This window comes from Rhamphochromis longiceps, linkage group LG7, assembly GCF_057381845.1.
Source record: "Rhamphochromis longiceps isolate RC_006_pf linkage group LG7, R_longiceps_female_GT1.1, whole genome shotgun sequence".
Lineage (NCBI taxonomy): Eukaryota > Metazoa > Chordata > Actinopteri > Cichliformes > Cichlidae > Rhamphochromis > Rhamphochromis longiceps.
The window spans coordinates 53453382-53472660 of NC_140563.1; the positions used below are offsets into that span (position 1 = coordinate 53453382).

General features: G+C 42.1%; 1 protein-coding gene across 9 annotated transcripts in view; it reads left to right on the forward strand.

Moving 5' to 3' along the window:
• dab2ipb (DAB2 interacting protein b) overlaps nt 1–19279 on the forward strand; it is a 175537-nt gene that overhangs the window by 117544 nt on the left and 38714 nt on the right. For all 9 annotated transcript variants that reach the window (XM_085414284.1, XM_085414285.1, XM_085414287.1 and 6 more), the window contains 3 exons: nt 4158–4311; nt 5955–6053; nt 8439–8993. In XM_085414284.1, the coding sequence (XP_085270410.1) occupies nt 4158–4311; nt 5955–6053; nt 8439–8993 (808 nt within the window). The remainder of the gene's footprint in view (nt 1–4157; nt 4312–5954; nt 6054–8438; nt 8994–19279) is intronic.

Genomic DNA, 19279 nt, shown 5'->3' on the forward strand with positions numbered 1-19279 from the left:
ATACACAGATATTTTAAACTTGTATGCATTTCTCTCCTGAATTCTTTTTAACTTTATGTGTCTTTGCCTCTTTTTTAAGTTTGGCTAGATAATGTCTCACAATTACTTTGGAATAAAATAAGTTCATCTCGCTTCTGAAAGAATGAGTTAGATGGCATCAAAAATTTAGCAAGTACTAATTTGTCATCCTTTGTCTTTGATTGGCTGTGGTTGCTAATATGTTTACCTAAACATTGTCTCTTGTGTGCTTAGTAGAGAGGACGATTAACAACTAACTGTCGTGCCAGCATGCAAGCTGGAAGAGTATCGATTGTTGTGAATGTTGGACTAACTAAATGCTGTGTAAACACTGGACGTGGGGGTGGTATCCACAGTAACCGCCAAAATCAAGAAGACTTAACACCCTGCCTGGGTTTATTGTTTTTCGTCATGTTGGAAGGGTTAACTTTGCTCTTTTGGCTCGTTCTGGTTGTTGGTTATTGGAACGACAACACAAAGAGGGCATTTATTTCCCATGTGGAGATTAGCACTAATTCACGTGCACGTTAATGTGTTTTTGTTGTAGTTCATATGATTGTAGTGAAACAAAGCAAACTCTTGTAGTAGCTCAGTGGGATGTGGATTTTGAGAGTGCTGTTTCTTTGCGTCGCACTCCATTAATTCAGCCTATCTCGAGCTCCCAGTACAAACATACTCCCTTGCGGTGTAGCCAGTGCAGTGTTATGCGTCTAAGTACACTGACGCCTATAAGCGCCTGATGTTTCAGACTGTATCGGAGCCCAGACAGCCTATCTGATGAACTCTCTTTACAGGATGCAGACACAAAGCGCACTGGGTGAAGCCCAGACACACTCAGGATCCATTACTCTGCCGAGGTTCAATGGAAACTCAGTTAGGAGTCAGTATTAGGGCTGGCAGAGCAGAACACAGTCTGTCTAGTTCTCACAGTGGGCTGATGGGATTTGGCCTGATGCAGCAGCATAAATTCCTAAATAGTGAATGTACAGCTACACTACCAGGTTTCTGGGATTATAAAAAAAGAAATTTAAACAGTCCTTCAGAGACAATTACGTACTGGAAGAGCAGCAGCTTTGCTTTCCCACACAGCGCTCGCCGATCGAAGAATATTTTCACCAGTCTCTATCCCTCCTTGGTTTTTTTTTGTTTTTTGGGGGGGCTATTTTAAATGTGCGGAACAACCACCCGGATTGTTGTTGTTGTTGATACATTTTGCTCTGCAGTCAGAAAAAGGATTTTGCAATTTGGCTGAAGTGGAAAAGCTGAGAAAAGAAAAAGGTGCAGGTAGAAGCTGGTTTAACAGTAACGGTAGGAAAAAAACTGTCTCTCATCCAAGACAAAAACATAAAGGATCAAAATGGGTTTAAATGAACATGTAAAGTCTGCAGTTTGAATCCAGACGGGAGACTCTGGTTCATGTTGGCAACATCTCGAAACTTTAGCATCTAATAAAAACCCAACAGGGGGCCGTCATGCCTTCCATCACATAAGAGGTACTTGGTTGATTAAAAATGCAATCCTCTTTTGTCGATGTGAATGTATTTATTATCCTGGCTACTTGTCCGGGACTACAGTTACATTTCTTGGGGGTTGCGCATCAGGTTACGTGCAAGGTTATGGCTTAGGGGTTAAAAGGGGTTTCCAGTTATGTCATAGCTTACAACATGCATTTCCCCACGGAAGTCTAAATCAAGCGTTACACGAGCACGTATTTCTGCATATTTATTTTCTTGCGTTATGAGCCACTGGTTTGAAATATCTGTAATATTTAAAAAGAAAGCCAGAAGAACACAGTGAGTGAAACAAATCTGAAGCACAACTTAGAGAAAGCGCTGGAAAGATATGTGTCAGGTAGTCGATGTGAAACGTGGACCCCCACCTAAACAGATGAAGGGAAGCGTAGATACAAGTTACTGAAGGATTGCCAAGGACAAAGAAGGACGTTTTCTTATAATGGCTGAAGCTGAGGGTGGTAGGAATGAAAAGGAGAAAGCACCATGTCCTGCTTGTATTGCAGGTTGTCATTTGCAGGAGGTTGGCATAAAGGCTTTGTCAGATGTAGACGTTATGAACAGGATTCAGACGTCAGACACTCTTTTACTGTCGTTATGGTGAAGCGGCCCAGAATAGGCTGTAAATTACACGTCGCGGCACAGTTTAATACAGTGCCACACAGATGACAGGCAGCATATTTATTTATCAATTCATACTTTCACAGTCTGGCACAATTCTCGCTGACACTAATGTTCTTCTAATACAATATGCTGAGAGGAAAAAAAAAAAAGAGTCATTATGTAAGAATGAAATGGATGCCTTTTAGGGGACGCAGTGCATTCTTTCTGAGGCAGTTCTTCTGTACTTTAGTCAAATTCTGGATCATTCTTTTACAGATTAAATGCTCACGCTCCCTGTTCACCTCTGCCTCAGTATGAGAAATGCACGTGCTACGAGTTCATTAAAGCAGCGCTCTGACGGATTGTTTTCCTGCAGTTAGTTCCCTTAGAATCATCCGTGCAGCTTTAGGAGTTTGAACTGTGGTCCGTGGACATTCCCTTCCTGTTTCTGACAGAACATCCCACCAAAAAAAAAAAGCAAGAGAAAAAAAAAATCCCCATTTCCCCTCCTTTCTGATTATTTTACTTGCTCTCTGTTCTGCCCAGTACCCTGTCAGCCAATCACAAAGCAGAGGAAGGTGCAAAGTCACTTCCTCTCCAGCTATGCTGGGGGAGTAAGAGCTTCTAAAACTGGATTTTCATATTCAGAGCTATCCTTAAGGCTTTTTTTCCTCTCCTTTTTTCTGTATTTTGCACCTTGTTGTATTCTTTTCTTCTATTTCACAGGATGGCATTTTCCTCTGTACGCTTGTGTATGTGTGCGTGTGTGTGCGTTTGTTATTAAGTAAAAAAAAAAGGGGGGAAAAAGCACAGTGTCCAGGTCATTATCCACTTCACATTGCACAGAGGATTTGGCAACAAAGCTGACTGACTCTACAAAGGGCCGCACGCAGTCACTAATCTGTCATTACGGCTGCTGCATTTTTCCTGAAAAGCTCTTCCTCTACTCCGCTGAAAATATGTACAGTATACACACACACACACACACGCGCGCACACATGCATGGGATTAGTGTGTAAGCCGTCCATAGAGGGCACTGTTAAAAGACTGTTCTCACTCATTACATGAGCAATTGAACCCTTGTCTTCATCTTCCTCTCGAGTATTGGAGCATCAGGGGCTGATGTTATGTAGCGTGCCTGTTGCTGCGTGCAGCCCTCACTGATGTTACAGTATTTAACTTTTCATCCTCTTCCAGCTGCGATGCGGTGGGGATCATAGGGTTAGTGGTTAAAGGAAACACGCGAGCGTTAAGTGCTTGTTTTTGACTCTGGATGATGTTGGTTGACTTCATGATGTGGAAATCTCAAATTAATGTTGCTCACCAGCATATATACACGGCGTAGAGACACATTTGCTCGTCATAAGTGACACTCAATCCAACTCTTCTGTAAAGACAAAGTAGGGCAACATCAAACACAGCAAACAGTGGAAAGCTCTTTACTTTGTCTCTTAATCTTCTTTGGCTAAAAAAAAAAAAATGCCTGTGAATTGTGGGCTTAGGGGCCGTCTTTGACAAACTATTGAACGTTTCTCTAAGGGCACTCTGAGCCAGAGAATGCTGTTGTGTTTTGGGTCCTAAATGGAAGTCCAAAAAAGCATCTATGAAGCGGGTTTATAGCGGTGGAAGATGATTGCATCACGGATGTCTGAACATTAATGATAATCTGTAAAATGCTTAACTTCCTATTTATGGTGGTTCTGCTGCATTAGTTGGCAGAACAGCTTGAGTCAATCCTCCGAGCTCGTTTCATTAATTCATTGATGCTCCAACTTGTAAATGAGGAGCCACAAAGCATCTGCTATCGCCGTGCTTAGAAGTGGCTGCGTGAATGTGTCGATATAAGCGCAGCGTGCGAACTCGTCGGCTGACTCGAAGGCAAGTGGAGCATCCTCTCCTCGTCCTCCTCGCGCTCGCTTCCTTCGCGCTTGCTGTTATGGGCGGCCCATATGCTTCCTCTCTCGCTCCTGCCCGTCAAACTCGGCAGGGTGATTCAGTTTTCTCTTCTTCTTTCTCCGCTTTTAGATCTCATCTGATGCCAAGGCTGAAGGAGTCCCGCTCCCATGAATCACTGCTCAGCCCCAGCAGCGCTGTGGAAGCCCTGGACCTAAGTATGGAGGACGAGGTTATCATCAAGCCCGTTCACAGCAGCATCCTCGGGCAAGACTACTGCTTTGAGGTGAGAGGATGTCGGGGGGACGGGGGGGCTATATGCATCCACACACAGCCTATATGCTGCTTTGCTTGTGAAATAAAATAATTCAATAGTTAATGTACTTACTACAACTACACACATAGCTGACAGTCATCAACTGTATCTGAATTTGACATCCAGATGCTGGCAGCCATCAAAGCTGAGCTTACAGGAAAAGTCAGTTTTTGGATTTACAGTTTGTTCTGCAGCTTTTCTGCATGCGCAGCAGAATCCCAGAATAAGCTAACAGCTGAAATATTCATTAATTTTAATGAGCCTGCCTTTATTTGTAGTTCGAGTGAAGTAACGACTCTGTGTTGTTTTCCCAGTTACCACAACACGCTATTTTGGGTTTGCTATAACCCTTAACTGGCTTTTTCTCAACTCAAAGTAGGACTTTTTTTTTGCTGAGTATTTCCTTAATCTGCCCCTCGCCCCCAAGATTTTAGTTTCAGATCACATAAGAAAAACTAAAGCTAGAAAGAAGAATCTGGAACTGCTTGGTACATTTTTTTTAATATTATTCTAGCAACAACACTAGCTGAAGCTCCTGGGCATTCAGTGCCATCTGTCATATCTACACAATAATAATACTCAAAAGCTGAGAAAAAGCTAATTAAAACTAATGGTCACAACAAATCTTTAGTATTGCTATTTATCCAGGAGCCCCCCTGTGCCATAGTTTACTAATTCACAAATTTTAATCATTAGTTTGGGAAATAGAGTCCGTAGGACAATATTAGCTATTTGCAAATATATTGGTGTCATCATTTGGCAACCCGTCTTTGAAACGCCACAAACGCAACAAGCAGTTGATTCCAGCAGAATCGAGCAGAGCGTGAACAAGTAAGACAAAATAAAATGACATTATTTTTAAACTGCATTCCCATATTATCTTGAGAAAGACTCATAAGTAACTAAAGATAACAAATGTAATGGAAATCTGTTCATGATTCATAATATCAGCCGATATATTGGAGTTCTAAGTCCCCAAATATTGGTGTTGGTATCTGTCTTAAAAAGCCTATATCATTCAGCCTCTAGCAGGAATATTTTTGGAACCAGCGAGTCCTCTAATCCCCTGTCTTTGCTGTAAATCTCCTTCTTTATGAGCTGCTGATGACCAGTCGCAATCAAAAGTCATGATAGAGCCAACTTCTCTTTATTGTGGAACACACAATGTTGTGATTAACTCTTGATGACTTTTCTCTAGTTACAGAAAATCAATGGAAGTACAGTGGGCAGTTTCTTTAATTACTACATGAAATTTGATGTCTTGTAATTATTGTTGTTGGAGCAGAGAAATTCAAAACAAATTATGACAGACTTTGTCTTTAATCACTGCATTAAGGGCTGAATTGTCAAGAAGGGAGCTTCTTGGAGGGAAGCGACCCAATACTATCCTAAACTTTCTGCCCTGTGCTCTGTTCACCATTCATCCTGCTGTGCTTATTTTAAACCATCCAGTTTCAAAAACAGCTCTCACATAAGGAGACTGAAGATGCTCCTACCATTCTTTTGCTGTCTGTGGTATTTATGAGCAAAGTTTTAGTGAAACCTTCACTGTTCTATTTTTTTTCTGACAGTATCACCAAAGCATTTTAAATTTTCCCTTCTCTCTGTGGTAGGTCACTACCTCCACAGGAAGCAAATGTTTCTCATGCCGTTCAGCAGCCGAAAGAGACAAATGGATGGAGAATCTGAGGAGGGCTGTACAACCAAACAAGGTGAGTATGCAAAAACACACAGTGGGTGTGAAGTATTCAGTGGTAATATGGTCATACACAAGTGTCTCAATTCCAAACACTTTGAAACAGTGATGAGGACAGAGCCATACAGAGTTTACACTGTGTTGCAACTCACGCAGCAAGAATCCGATGTGTGCACGTCAGGTTTGATGAAGAAGGCATACAGGCAACATGTAAAGAGCTTTTTATGTTTCAGTACCATCTGGGATCCTGACAAACAGCTGTGACAAGGGGAAGGTGGCAAACATTTTAAGCCAGGGAAATAGTCCTGCTCACCCAGCCTCTTCACTCTTTCATCCGTCATTATTTAGCAAATTACTCATTAATTAGATGCGGAGAAGTGGCGGCGTTGGGGGTGTGGAGGGGTTCTTAAATAGCTCTGGAATGTTCCTTGTCTTAGCCCTTTTGATATGTGTGTTTTGAGTGGATGAAATGCATTTTTTTAGCAAATGTTTTTAAAAATTAAACTTTATTTCGTAATTTTTCTCTAAAGCACTTTAAATATATCTACTACCACTAATCCACCACTACTATGATATTACCTATACCAGGTTAGACAGTCAAAAAAACTATGGCGTTTTTAAGATCATACATCTCGGTGAAAAAGCAGTTTCAGTTTTGGTTACATAAAGGCTACTGCACACAGTTTGCCAGAATGGCTTCCTAATGATCACAGTCACTAAGGAAGGCAGTGGCTGGAGACTGCAGCAGGAGCACAATTATAGTGACTGTGAACAAGGAACTTGAGATTGAGCTGCCTTTGAAATAATTGCTTGAAAGGTTGAGACCAGGTTTGTGACCGCTTGCAGCCAGTTGCCATCTTCAAAGCAACTTTGAGGCACCAAGATGGTGACGAAAACGCAATAAAAAAGACAGTCTGCAATCAGTTTGCAATTAAATTGGGTCAAGTTTGCAATTAGTCTGTAATTCGGTGCGCGCTCTTTATGATAATGAGGTGATTAACTGAGATAAACAAGGTGAAAACTGGAAATCCTTTGTCGTCTACAAACAGAGAAATTCCCATTAGCTACTTACATTCAGAATACTGCCAAAGCCTCATAGATTTGAAGAGTAAAATTGCGAGTGAAAGTTGGTTGTCCAGAGGTTGAGGGCGTTGCACACTCAGCCTAAGGTCAACCACTTGCAATCAGTTGTAGAAAGCAAAAACATTCAGTGCACTCACTGGGCAAACACCAATTGTGTGATTGTTTTCTTTCTAAACCTAAGTATTTTTATCAAGGCTAACCGAACTGCAGTTGAAGAATGAAAACGCTTTTAAAGAGCAAACAGCAGCATATTTAATTACCCTTTTAATTTCCTGCTTGGTTACGTCAAATGGTAGAACTGTGCTTTAATTATCATGTGCGCAGTGACTCAGCACATGAATCACGCAAGTCAAGATATTTGCTGTCTGTTGGAGAGATTAATAAGGAAGTTAAGTGCTCATCATTTGGAGGGTTTATTCTCTAGATTTGTGGGGGACGGACCTGGAAAGGAACACAAGTGCGATCCCTTGACACTCCTTGAAGGTTTATGTAAGACTGTGACATAACCAGGCAATATGTAGAAGAGCACGATGATATTTTGATAGAGACATATGTATGTTTTTCAGTTACAAATAGAAGCAAGTTAAAAAGCCTTGGGGAGGAAAAAAAAAAAGGCCCGTCTTTTCTTTGTAGGTGTCTGTAACTCAGCTTAGTGCCTCAAATTTCAGCTCCCCGTTTCATGTAGCTGCACTTAAATGAATGGCGGAGACATCAAAAATAAGATGAAGAGCAACAGAAACACGAAGCGTAAACGAAATTTAACTGCACCATTAAAAAAAATGTGAAACGTATTCAGATACCGGTGAGTTCTGAGCACTCCAGAGATCTAAAGTAGTTCTCGTGATTGTAAGACGCTCTGCCACTTCTTTTTCTTTTTTTTTCCTCTTTTTTTAAAAATAATGTAATTCTTATCTCCTCTCTTCTTTTTGGGAGGTAGTTTTCAAAGGCAGTGTGAATAATGGGCCAAAAATATGCCCGCTCTTGGCAAAATCAATTGATGACATAAGAATGGGTTAGCACTCTGTGAAATAATGTAGGATATTTCTTAGCTCTTTAATGATCGGGAATGGAAGGGAGAAAGGGAGGTTTTTAAATTGCTTCAGTGAAATGTTTGAAATACTGCTGAGGTTGTTTTTGACTCTTGAAGCGGTGAGACTTCCCTGTCGGGGTCTGATCTCGAATTTTATCAGTTTGCTTTTCCAACTATGTGGTTTGTTTAGTGGATTTGTTCACTGCCTTTTTTTATTCAGTAAATTATGTTTATCATGTTGCTTTTAAAAATTTGATCAAACTACTTCCTGTCATCTTCCGTCTCCAGGACAACAGCCGACGGGTCGAGAACATGCTGAGGCTGTGGATCATCGAAGCCAAGGATCTGCCGGCCAAAAAGAAATACTACTGTGAGCTCTGCCTCGACGACTCGCTCTACGCCCGCACCACCTGCAAGCTCAAGACCGACAACGTCTTCTGGGGAGAGCACTTTGAGTTCAGCAACCTTCCCGCCGTCAAGACCATCACAGCCCACCTCTACAAAGACACAGACAAGAAGAAAAAGAAAGACAAAAACAACTACATCGGACTCATCAACATCCCCGTCGCAGCTGTCACCGGGCGACAGTTTGTGGAGAAATGGTATCCCGTCAGCACCCCGAACCCACCCAAGGGCAAGACGTCTGGTCCCATGATTAGAATTAAGGCACGCTATCAGAGCATGAACATCCTTCCCATGGAGATGTACAAAGAATTTGCAGAGTACACTACCAATAACTACATGCTACTGTGCTCTGTGCTCGAGCCTGGGATTAGCGTCAAGAACAAGGAGGAGATGGCGTGCGCGCTGGTTCACATTCTGCAGAGCACTGGCAAGGCCAAGGTTGGTAGCAAAGATCCTTTATTTCAGATGTTTCCACGTACCTTGCCATGAGGTAATGACAAGACATTATGAAAGCTCACAGGGGTTAACTGTTCCTCCGCTGCCTGCTCATCTCGTGAACTGTTGACCCTCTCCTCTGCTGTAATGCAGAGCAGACAAAGACCAGACAGACAAGTGATTTCCTCTCGCTGCACCAGCCTGTATTACAGTTTTAACTCAAGCTAATCCCTCGCACATATCCCCCCGCAGCGCTCCGCAGCATACCGATGCAGGACCGAGCACTGCTTGTCTGTAGCACTCCAAGCACAGGGATAGATTAGCTCACCACAGTGGTAGCTAAGCCTCCCATGACAGCAGGTCGTTGGGACTCAAATAATCTTCCATCCGTCTAAAATAGCTGCCTTTGACTTTTCTTTGACGGCACAATATTTGTGTTTTCCGTGGGTAAAACATGATGCTATTTTGACCTTACATACTGTAGCTATGAAAAAAGTGGAAATTTGTGTCAAAATCAAGTTTTATGAGCACATATTGTTCTGATACAGTATGTGGAGAAAAGCAGTAGGTTGTAGGTTTTGCTCAAACATTTGTGAAATAATGGGTCCTTCGTTGTGCGTGGTGCTGTAGTAAAACGCTACCGTCTGGTAACAGCACAGCTAAATATTCCATGATTAACTAGTAGTGGGATTTATGCTATATGGAATTGTTTGGGAACCACAGCGAAGTGACAGATCACGTAAAATGACAGAGCCTGGTTGTCAAGTGCTGAGGTGCATACTAGATAAGGCCCTGATGCTTTCAAAGCTCATTAACATTAGCACAAAAACTGTGTGCTGGGAGCTTCCACAGTGTGTCTTTCGGCCCTTCTCCCTCCTCTAACCCCTCAGGTGGAGCAGATGGCCGCCTCTCCCCTGAGCCTGGTTTTACTGGAGGTTTCTTCCTGTTAAAAGGGGTGTTTTTCTTTGCCACTGTTGCCAAGTGCATGATCGTAGGGGGTCATCTGATAGTTGGGGATTTCTCTCTGTTATTGTTTATATATAAAGTACCATGAGGTGAATGGTAAATGGCCTGTATTTGTATAGCGCTTTACTTAGTCCCTAACTAAGTAACTGGTGATAGCAAGCTACATTGTAGCCACCCTGGGGCGCAATGACGGAGGCGAGGCTGCCGGACACTGGTGCCACCGGGCCCTCTGACCACCACCAGTAGGCAACGGGTGAAGTGTCTTGCCCAAGGACACAACGACCGAGACTGTCCGAGCCGGCGTTCGAACCGGCGACCTTCCGATTACAAGACGTACTGCCAACTCTTGAGCCACGATATTGTTGTTTTGATTTCACACTATATGAAATGAACTGAATTGAATTGAAGTTGTGTCTTTCAAAGGCTCCCGTAGGTGCGCTATGTATCAATGTCTATCACATCAGCATCACTTCGTCTTTTCTTCCTCGTCAGTTTCCAGCCACAGTTTCTGTTTCTGTTTAGTTTGCTTGTCAGTTTCTCATCAGCAAAGCTTTGGACTTTCTTTGACTTTATCCCGGCTCAGTGGGGCGATGAACGATTAGCGCTTAAGAAGTGATGTCAGTACACAATGTACTGCCACTGTGCTGGTTTTAGGCTCAGCACTGATAGCTGCTGATTGATGGGTGGGGGTGAGGCCGCCCCTAGTCCCCGCAGAGATGCCTACTTCCTTAATTACTTTCAATTAATCCCAGACTTCTGAGGAAAACACTGGTACTCTTAGTTCTTTCTCACCTCCTCCCCGGTCTTACTTCCCTGCTGCTAGATGCACATATGCTGGAGCTGGCAGCAAGAAGTGCTACTCCCAAATGCTCATCTTAATTATTATTATTATTATTATTATTATTATTATTATTATTAAAAGAGAGACACAGATAATTTCCCGAATACATCTGTGTTTCAAGAAAAGTCCTTTTAAATGTAGCCTTGCATGCTACATACTGACGCCTTTAGAAGAAGAGGCAAAGAACAGTCTGCGGTTTGATGCGAGCACAGACTTCATGATAGCTGCTCTTAAAATGCGGAGTGTTTGTTGTGTTAACTACTGCAGCTTCTTTCTTTCTGTCAAGGCTTCAAGACATTGTAAAGTGGTCTGACATTTTTAGGCGGCTTACTCACAAAAGTCTGTTGGGGTTTTTTTCCCCTTTAGCCTTGATAAATCAGAGATGGAGCAGTCACATCTCGCCAAACAGCACCCTGTATTTCCAACAAATCACTTATTCTAAAATACTTTTAAGCCTAATGATGATGTTCTGTGCTGCTGAACACATGCTTTAAATGGAGACGTTTCTGCGTGCGTTGTAGAGTTTGTTCAATTTGGCGATTAAGTGTTTTTCATGTCTTGCCAACTTACTTACAGTCTTCCTGAGAATTGGTGAGATATATTTAGGAATCGAGCAATTTATTTGTGCTGAGATAGACTCTGGGAAATCATGTAGGCTCGGCTTTCTGCAATTGTTTAATAAAGCCTTTGGTTATTTACTTCCCTCGGTATTATTGTGTAGTCTTCTAACTAGCCAAGCTCAAGTCAAATCCATGAGTCATTTTTCTCTAATTCAGTCTGCACCAGACTGGATTTTGGCAGCGTGGAAAAATGGAGACGATGCATTGCCGTAGCATTGGACGCTGACAAAAAAACACAGCACCCAGTGGAGTTGAAGTGGAGGTGAAAGTCTCTTTGTGGTCCTGCTGATGTGTGTTGTCTTTAATCTCCCATGCACAGGTCAAAACCAGCTTCTAAGTGGACCTGGAGTTGTTAGATGCAGATTTCAGGCTGCCGCAGTCATCAGTATGCAACACTCCTCGACTTCTGTTTCTTCTTGTGACATTTTATCGCCCATCACCAACTAATTAAGCCCTGCATATTCTGCTCTGTTGCACTCCTTTTCTCTTGCCCCCCCTCCCACTTCCATCTTTGTCTCCCTTCATCTCTCTTTCATGCTTCGTAGCATCTCGAGGCCAAAGGTCTCTGGAGAGATGTCATTACTGATGCTGTATTGATGTCTCGATGCATCGGTGAGCATAGGCACACCCTGCTTCACTGCATATAAGAGATTATGCACACACCGTTGTGTGATCACAAGAATTTAGCAGGCAGTTTATTCACTGTGTTCATGACCATTATGCCCAGGTCAGACTACATACATTTATTCGCACTTCAAAATAATGCTTACTTATCTTATATTGAGCCTCGTTGTAACCGATTGTCCTAAAGAAGCTGTCTTAAGGGGAAGGGAGCTAAAAAGTTCCCTTCCCCTTAAGACCATCCTCACTTTCCAGCTTTGTTCTGATTGGCTGACCCTTCACAAATAGAAAGCTTGAGTCACAGATGGGTAGGGGGACAGCGTTCACAGCTAGAGCTGTGTGCCTAAGATGACCATGTTAGGGCTATCCCTCCAAAATGCCAAATGTAGAAAAACTGCTTGAAATTTAGCATTTAAAAGTCATATTCTTTTCACTGCAATTCGGGGATTAGTATAATAATTGTGTGAGAAATCCAGTTCTCAGTCTGCAGGTTTTTGGTGCTGTTAGGGCTCGACATTGGGTCCATTCTTACCCTGTGGGAAATGGTGTTTTGTCTGTACACCCAAGCAACACCATTTGAAGTTCCCCAATGACAATAACAAGCCATCTGCTGTATTGGAATTGCCCGGAGAAGTTCACCTTCCCTTTTTTTAAAAAAAAGAAAATGTGGAAATATCCACTGCTGGCATTATTGATCACGTCCTCTTGATACTTCGGCCCTCGGGAAGATTATGTTCTAATTTTGTTGCCGCTCATCTTAGCTGGCTGTGCGAAGCGGCGATAAGGATTATTCATTTTTATGATAACTGGCCAGAGGGCGGGGGCGTTCCAGTTATTATGCCGTAGCATTTTATGTCACAGCTCCTCGAGGTAAACTAACGGTCCTGCTTAAGAGGGAGAAATATGTGGGCTCTCCTCTGTGCATTCTGTTAGTAAATTGGTAAGTCAGCCCACAGCACAGCCTCACTTGTGTTAAGCGTTTTATTAATGTATTTTGCACTGTCATCAGCAGGTAGCGATGCTCATTGCGCAGCTGTGGCACACAGGCACAGTCGGCTTGCGCAAACACAATATAGTGTGACAAATGATTTACCAACATAACATAAAGGGCTCGGGTAGTTTTTGTATTCCTTTGGGCTTTTTCATTGTGGCTCGGAATGAATCGGTTGTCCCTTGATGGGGCCGGTGAGCATTCAGAACATGATGGCGGCTTGTCAGTGGATACCCTCCCCATTAACAGGAATAATGTGATTAGTGTATAATACACACAAGAGGGCACACTGAGGACAATCTCCTAATGCTATAGTGTGCTGGCCCCTTCAGCACACTGGAAATAACTGTAAAGCACGTCAGTGTCCTTGCTCCTCTCAGCGTCTCTTGTGTATTTGCGATATAGATGCGGCACATCATACCGTTTGACTTTATAATCATTCTGCCGTGATTTTTATTGACCTTCCCCTGACAGCGTGGGGTGACACGAGCGGTGAAAGCATTTGAGCAGCATTTTCTCCAACAGGAGGAGAAAACTAAATAAGGGAGATGAAGCCGGAGCATACAGAGTGGTTTTGTTTCACCTTGTAGCAACACTGTTTTTGACTGTGGAGCCAGACAGCAGCAGGGAGGGAAAACATTCAGCTCTACAGCGATGCTCGGCACACATTGATCTTGGAAGTCTTTTGACATATCTGCTCGCACTAAAAATATCTGCAGTCTCACTCTCTTCTGCTCTCTCTGCTCTCGCTGGCTGTTTTTTTTTTTTTTTTTTTTTAAATTGTTAATTTCCTTGCTTTTACTTGCATAGCATGCATGCATGCATGTGCAGCGAAAGGCATACCAATAAACAGCACGAACACGGTGCTGAAACAGGAAAAAATATGAAATTTTGAAATGTAATATATATGCAAGTTCTGTTTGATGTTGCCCAGCTTTAGCAACATGCTGAGCCTCACTCAAAGTGAGCTTCAGTTCGACTAGCTAGGCCATCTCAATTTTGTGCCGGGTCACCTTTGATCTTCGAGTTCCCTGTCCCCTCAGCGAAAGTGCCTCCATTTGCTGCACTTGCAGGGAAGAAAGTCGATGGTCATGAAGCTAAAAAATAAATAAGAATGTGGTTCAGTCTCTTTTGACATAGAAAGATGTGACTCTAGTTTTGGTGGTTGCTCCAGACTTAAATACTTCAACATGTAATGGAGGGATTTCTAACATGGGTGTTCATCCTCCAACATGTATTAATCTTCTGAAGAAATTTTCATTTTGGGATTAATAAGATATAGATTGTACAAAGGTCACGATTTAATTGAATTAAATTAGAATCTAATGCTAATTACCAAATGTTTTTATGCTAATGCAATAATCATGGTCACTGTGATACTTGGCAAACATCAGCATTCTTGTACATCAGTGTGAATATTAGCATACCGAGAGTTGGCTCAAAGCGCTGCTGCACCGGGTGCATTTTCACAGACACTCTAACAAGATGTTGACTTTTAATTTTGCCTTTAAACAAACCTTCAGTGAGTTAATATTAATCTTAGTGGGGTATGTGTTCTGTGTTGTTTACACCAAAAAATATAAAAAAAACACCCGCAGTAGAAACAGGCAGGAATGACTCATCAACATCTAATGACTTAATATGAGCCTTGTGATCAAGGTCTACCTCCTTTGTGGGTATAACGCTTTAGGACCACACGATGCATCCCTGCAGAAATAAAAACAGCGGTTAGATCCAGAGCTGTTCTGTTAACATGTTTCTGCAGCTGATGACATTAGCTGTAAAAACCTGGTCAAATCTATCATCGTAATGATTATCTGCACCAGCAGCTAAATCAGGAGGGTTGCAGGCTTTCCGAGTTTTGTGTGCAATGACAAACGTCTGTGCCTACGGGAGGAACCGCTTCCATTTCCGTCCAGCCTCTGGTCCTCTCTGTCAACCCAATGTGACCCTCACAGGAAAAGCTGCAGGGCTACAGTGCTGTAATACTATCCACCAGAGCCCACAGGGGGGAAAGACCAGAGAGGGCAGCAAGTGATGGAAAGATGAGATGGCTCATTGGTCAAAATGTTAATGTTGATGATTTTTGCACCCAAATGTATTGTTTTATTGTTTTTTTTTTAACTTACTGTTTTTAACCTAATGTTTAGCTACCACCTTGTAGTGTGGGGGACATTACTCCTTACTTTTCTGAATAGTAATGCAGTACGCAACTTAATTACTCACCAAACAAAGTAATTGATTACACCACTCGTTCCATTACTTTCTTGTTACGCCATCAAATGACCTAAAATGCACAGTCTCATAATTACCATTTAACAATATAAACCTTAGACCACACTCCAATACAAATCCCTATCCTAATGAGGACCAACTGCATCTTTCTTGTGGTCTTTAGGTGTGAACACAAAGCACAGATGAAAACAACCAAAAGAGGCTTCAAAGTTATCGCCATAGTGCTCGTCACTGCCTTGATGCCTTGCTGAGTTACATTACTGTTACTGAAAAATAGAATGTGATTACATCAATTATGTTACTTTGTAACGTGTTACAACCAATGCTGCTGTCTTGTAGTTTACATACTGGTACAGTATTGGTATAGCAATAGTTAAAGTTTTTCTTCTCCCTGCTCTCACCTTCAACCGTTCATGGTAGATGCCCCTCCCTGAGCCTGGTTTCTTCCTGTCAAAAGGGAGTTTTTCCTTCTCTTTGTTGCCAAGCGGCTGTTCATAGGTGGTGGAGGGGAGGCAGTTGTTTTGATTTAGGGCTACATGAATAAGAGTGAAATGAATTGAACCACCAACAAGTAACTTCTATGTTATGTGATTTCCAATAAGTCCGAGTAGCTCCTCAGTCTGTGAATCTAGCTCTGCTAAATATTGTTTTTAGTCACGGGAGAGGGAGACAAATGAATAAACAAAAAGCATTTATGCCGAATTGAAACCTTCATCCATGCTCTGTTGGACATCGGTGGAATCAAATTCGAAGCACCGTGAAAGAAAAGAATAAGCACTGCTATGAATTAATTTCAGTAGTTTGAATTCTGTCACGTACATTTTCTACACCCAACACAGCGCAGTGTGCATTTATTCTAGCCACTGAATGTGAGGTAAATTGATCTGTCAGTATGAGAGACACATATAGACAGTTTTAAAGGGAAAGAGTTCAGAAGAGCATGTCGTTACCGAACATCTTTTTTTCCTCTTTTTCTCTTCTCCTGCCCCATTACTTCCTTTTAAGGTATTTTATTGCTCTCACTGTTGGATGTCTTCTTTATATTGCCATAGAAACACAAAAAAATCTCTGAGCCAGTGCAAAACATAAACATGACCCCTTTTTTGTGTGCTTCTCCTCTCTCCCTCTTTTCAAGTCTCAGTGTTTGCCTTGCAAAGCACAGCAGTTGGAAAGTGTGCCATTTAAAATATCAGTGCTTCTTGTTGTCTTTGTCATTGTCAGAGGCTCTTGCAGTGAGAGCCCTGATTGTTATCGTGCAGATTATCACGTCTCTTCGGGCCTCAAAGGCCGTGTGTTTGGATTTCAGCTCCAAAGCACGTGCAGACACTTGCAGAGGAACATCACTGAATATAGATGTGACACCGCTTTAATGGCAAAGTAAACCAATACGTAGGGAACTTCAACTTTCTCAACAGGAGTTTGTTCCCTATTTATTAGATCTAATGAGCCTTGCTGCACTGCCTAGCCTCCCTCTGACCCTATAGTAATATCACCCTCCTTTCTCTGCGCTCTGTGTGTTGGGCTTTTTTGAAGCATGGCCTTCTTGATGAGATGTGGCAGTGATATAGGGAGCGTTCTAGTTCTCCTTATTAGCACTGAAGCGGAGGGAAGGGGCGGGGGCATAGGCAGCAGGATTGAGGGCGTCAGAGAAAAGGCTGGAGGGAAAAGGAAGGCACTCCAGACACTTTTTAGGACACGATTGCTCAGACCATTTAGATGCTAGTGGTTATGTATTACACTAAATTATGGTCTGCGTATAATAACTCAGCGCTGTTCTGTTTGACTTTAAAGTCCGCGCAGTCATTTGTTTTTACAATATGCAGGTATTGTAGAAATACCACTAGACAAGACTTAAAAAGTCAATCCACTGAACACCTTTTCGCACTGACCTTCATAGTCCACAGAGGATAAATCTCGGTGACTTTCACAATACCCTTGTTTATCCTCTTGTGCCACCCAGTGGTTAGTTTTTGTTGTCCATTTTTCAGAAAATACTTGCAAAATTATTTCATTTCCCATCATCCTCTTCTGCACTAGTTTTCATACCCCCGTTCTTCGACTGTCTTTTATTAGTTTCTTCGGTTGAGTTGATTTGTTTTTGGTTAATAATAAAATACAAATATGTGACTACGTACACCCGATGGCCACTTTATTAGATACACCTTGCTAGTACCTTTAGCCTTCAGAGCTCCCTTAATTTTTCATAATGTAGATTCAAAAAGGCTGATATTCCTCAGAGACTTTGGTCCTTATGGATAAAATGGCATGATTACACTCTGCAGATTGGTCAGCTACACAGTCATTATGGAAATCTACTCTTCTACCCCATCCCAAAGCTTATTGGATTGAGATCTGGTGGCTGTGAAGGTCAGTGAACTCAAAATAATGTTCAGAAAACAAGCTTGAGATGATCTGAGCTTTGTGACATGGTACGTTTCTTGCTTGAAGCAACCATCAGAAGTACACTGGGATCAAATCGATAGACATGGCTGGAAACAATACTTGCTTGTTTTCATGTTGCTTACACCGATTTTGAACCTACCATCCAAACGTCACAGCAGAAACTGAGACTCATCAGATGAGTTCATGTTTTGGTTTTTTCTTTCTTTTTTCAGTGGCACTTGGTATGGTCTTCTGCTGCTGTAGCCCACTTGCTTGTGAGTGTTGTGCATTCAGAGATGCTCTTCTGCAAACTTTGGTTGTAATTGTATAACTTGTTGCGTGCAAAGCAGTCTGGCCATTCTCCTCTGACCTCCGCCATCAGCAATGCTTTTCTCCCAGAGAACTTTTTCAGACCATACTCTGTAAATCCTAGAGATGATTGCGGATAGTAGGATTAAGCATAATCCCTGTAAATCTGCATTTTCTGCAATACTTGGACCAGCCCATCTGCCACCAACAACCATGCTGCCTTCAAAGTCACTTAAATTATCTTTCTTCTATGTTCTGGTACTCAGTTTGAACTTCAGAAGGTCTACATACCAAAGTGAAAAAAAGAGAATAAATAAAGCATGTGGCCCGATGTGCCTCTATATTCACCCTCTGGTGTTTGAAAGTGTTAACATTAAGCTACACAAGGCCTGAATTGGCACTTATAATGATCACTCAAAGCACTCAGTGGCCACATTCACACAGTGCACTTGATCAGTCCCTCATCCACACACATAAGCCCTCTGAGGCTCAGGGAGAACATGCAAACTCCATACAGCAAGGTTCAAACCCAGAACCTTCTTGCTGTGAGGCCACAGTGCCAACCATTAGACCACCGTGCCACCAGCTTCAAATATTTCTTTCATTGGCGTTGTGATCTTGCTCGTATTAGCATATAAAAGAAGAGACAAATTGCCACCTTCCTGTTTTGTGTTTCCAGCAAAAAGCCTGTGACTCTAAAATAAACTAGACAACTTTGAAATAAAAATAACCAAAGGAGTGGGCAGAGCACTGATATTTTTAATAGCACAGTCAAATGAGAACCAGGTTACCAGTCACCACATGAAAGATTATAAACCACACCAAGGAGCTTGGTCAAAATAATGTATGCAGTGTGTACCTCATGCCCATGTTAACAAATTATAGACTTGCTCACCTCAAACTGGAAGTCATGGGCTCTGTCTTCTTTGTATTAGAGGGGATTGCATCTAATTTGTGTTTCAAACTACCAGCAGAAATGACTGTTGTTCATTTTGCCCGTCTTGATGTCTTTCTGTTTGCTTTTCCCCATCTCTCTCCTCCTCCTCCCCTTCATCTGACCGTCCTCTCTAATAACACTGGGATTGGCCTCACTTCAGTAGCCATACTAGGCACAAAAAGCAGAGAAAATGAAGCAGCTGAGTTAAGGGAGAGACACACCTCAGGTCTAATTACGTGCTGGGTGTCCATTCACAACAGCCATCAGCTTTCTTTAGTTATTTATGTGGTGTGTGCTGTTCTGCCTTATTTAGTAACAGATTTAAAAGAAAAAAAGAAGCTTCACAATCCAGTACATTCTTGACAAAATAGCTTTGTAATAAACAAC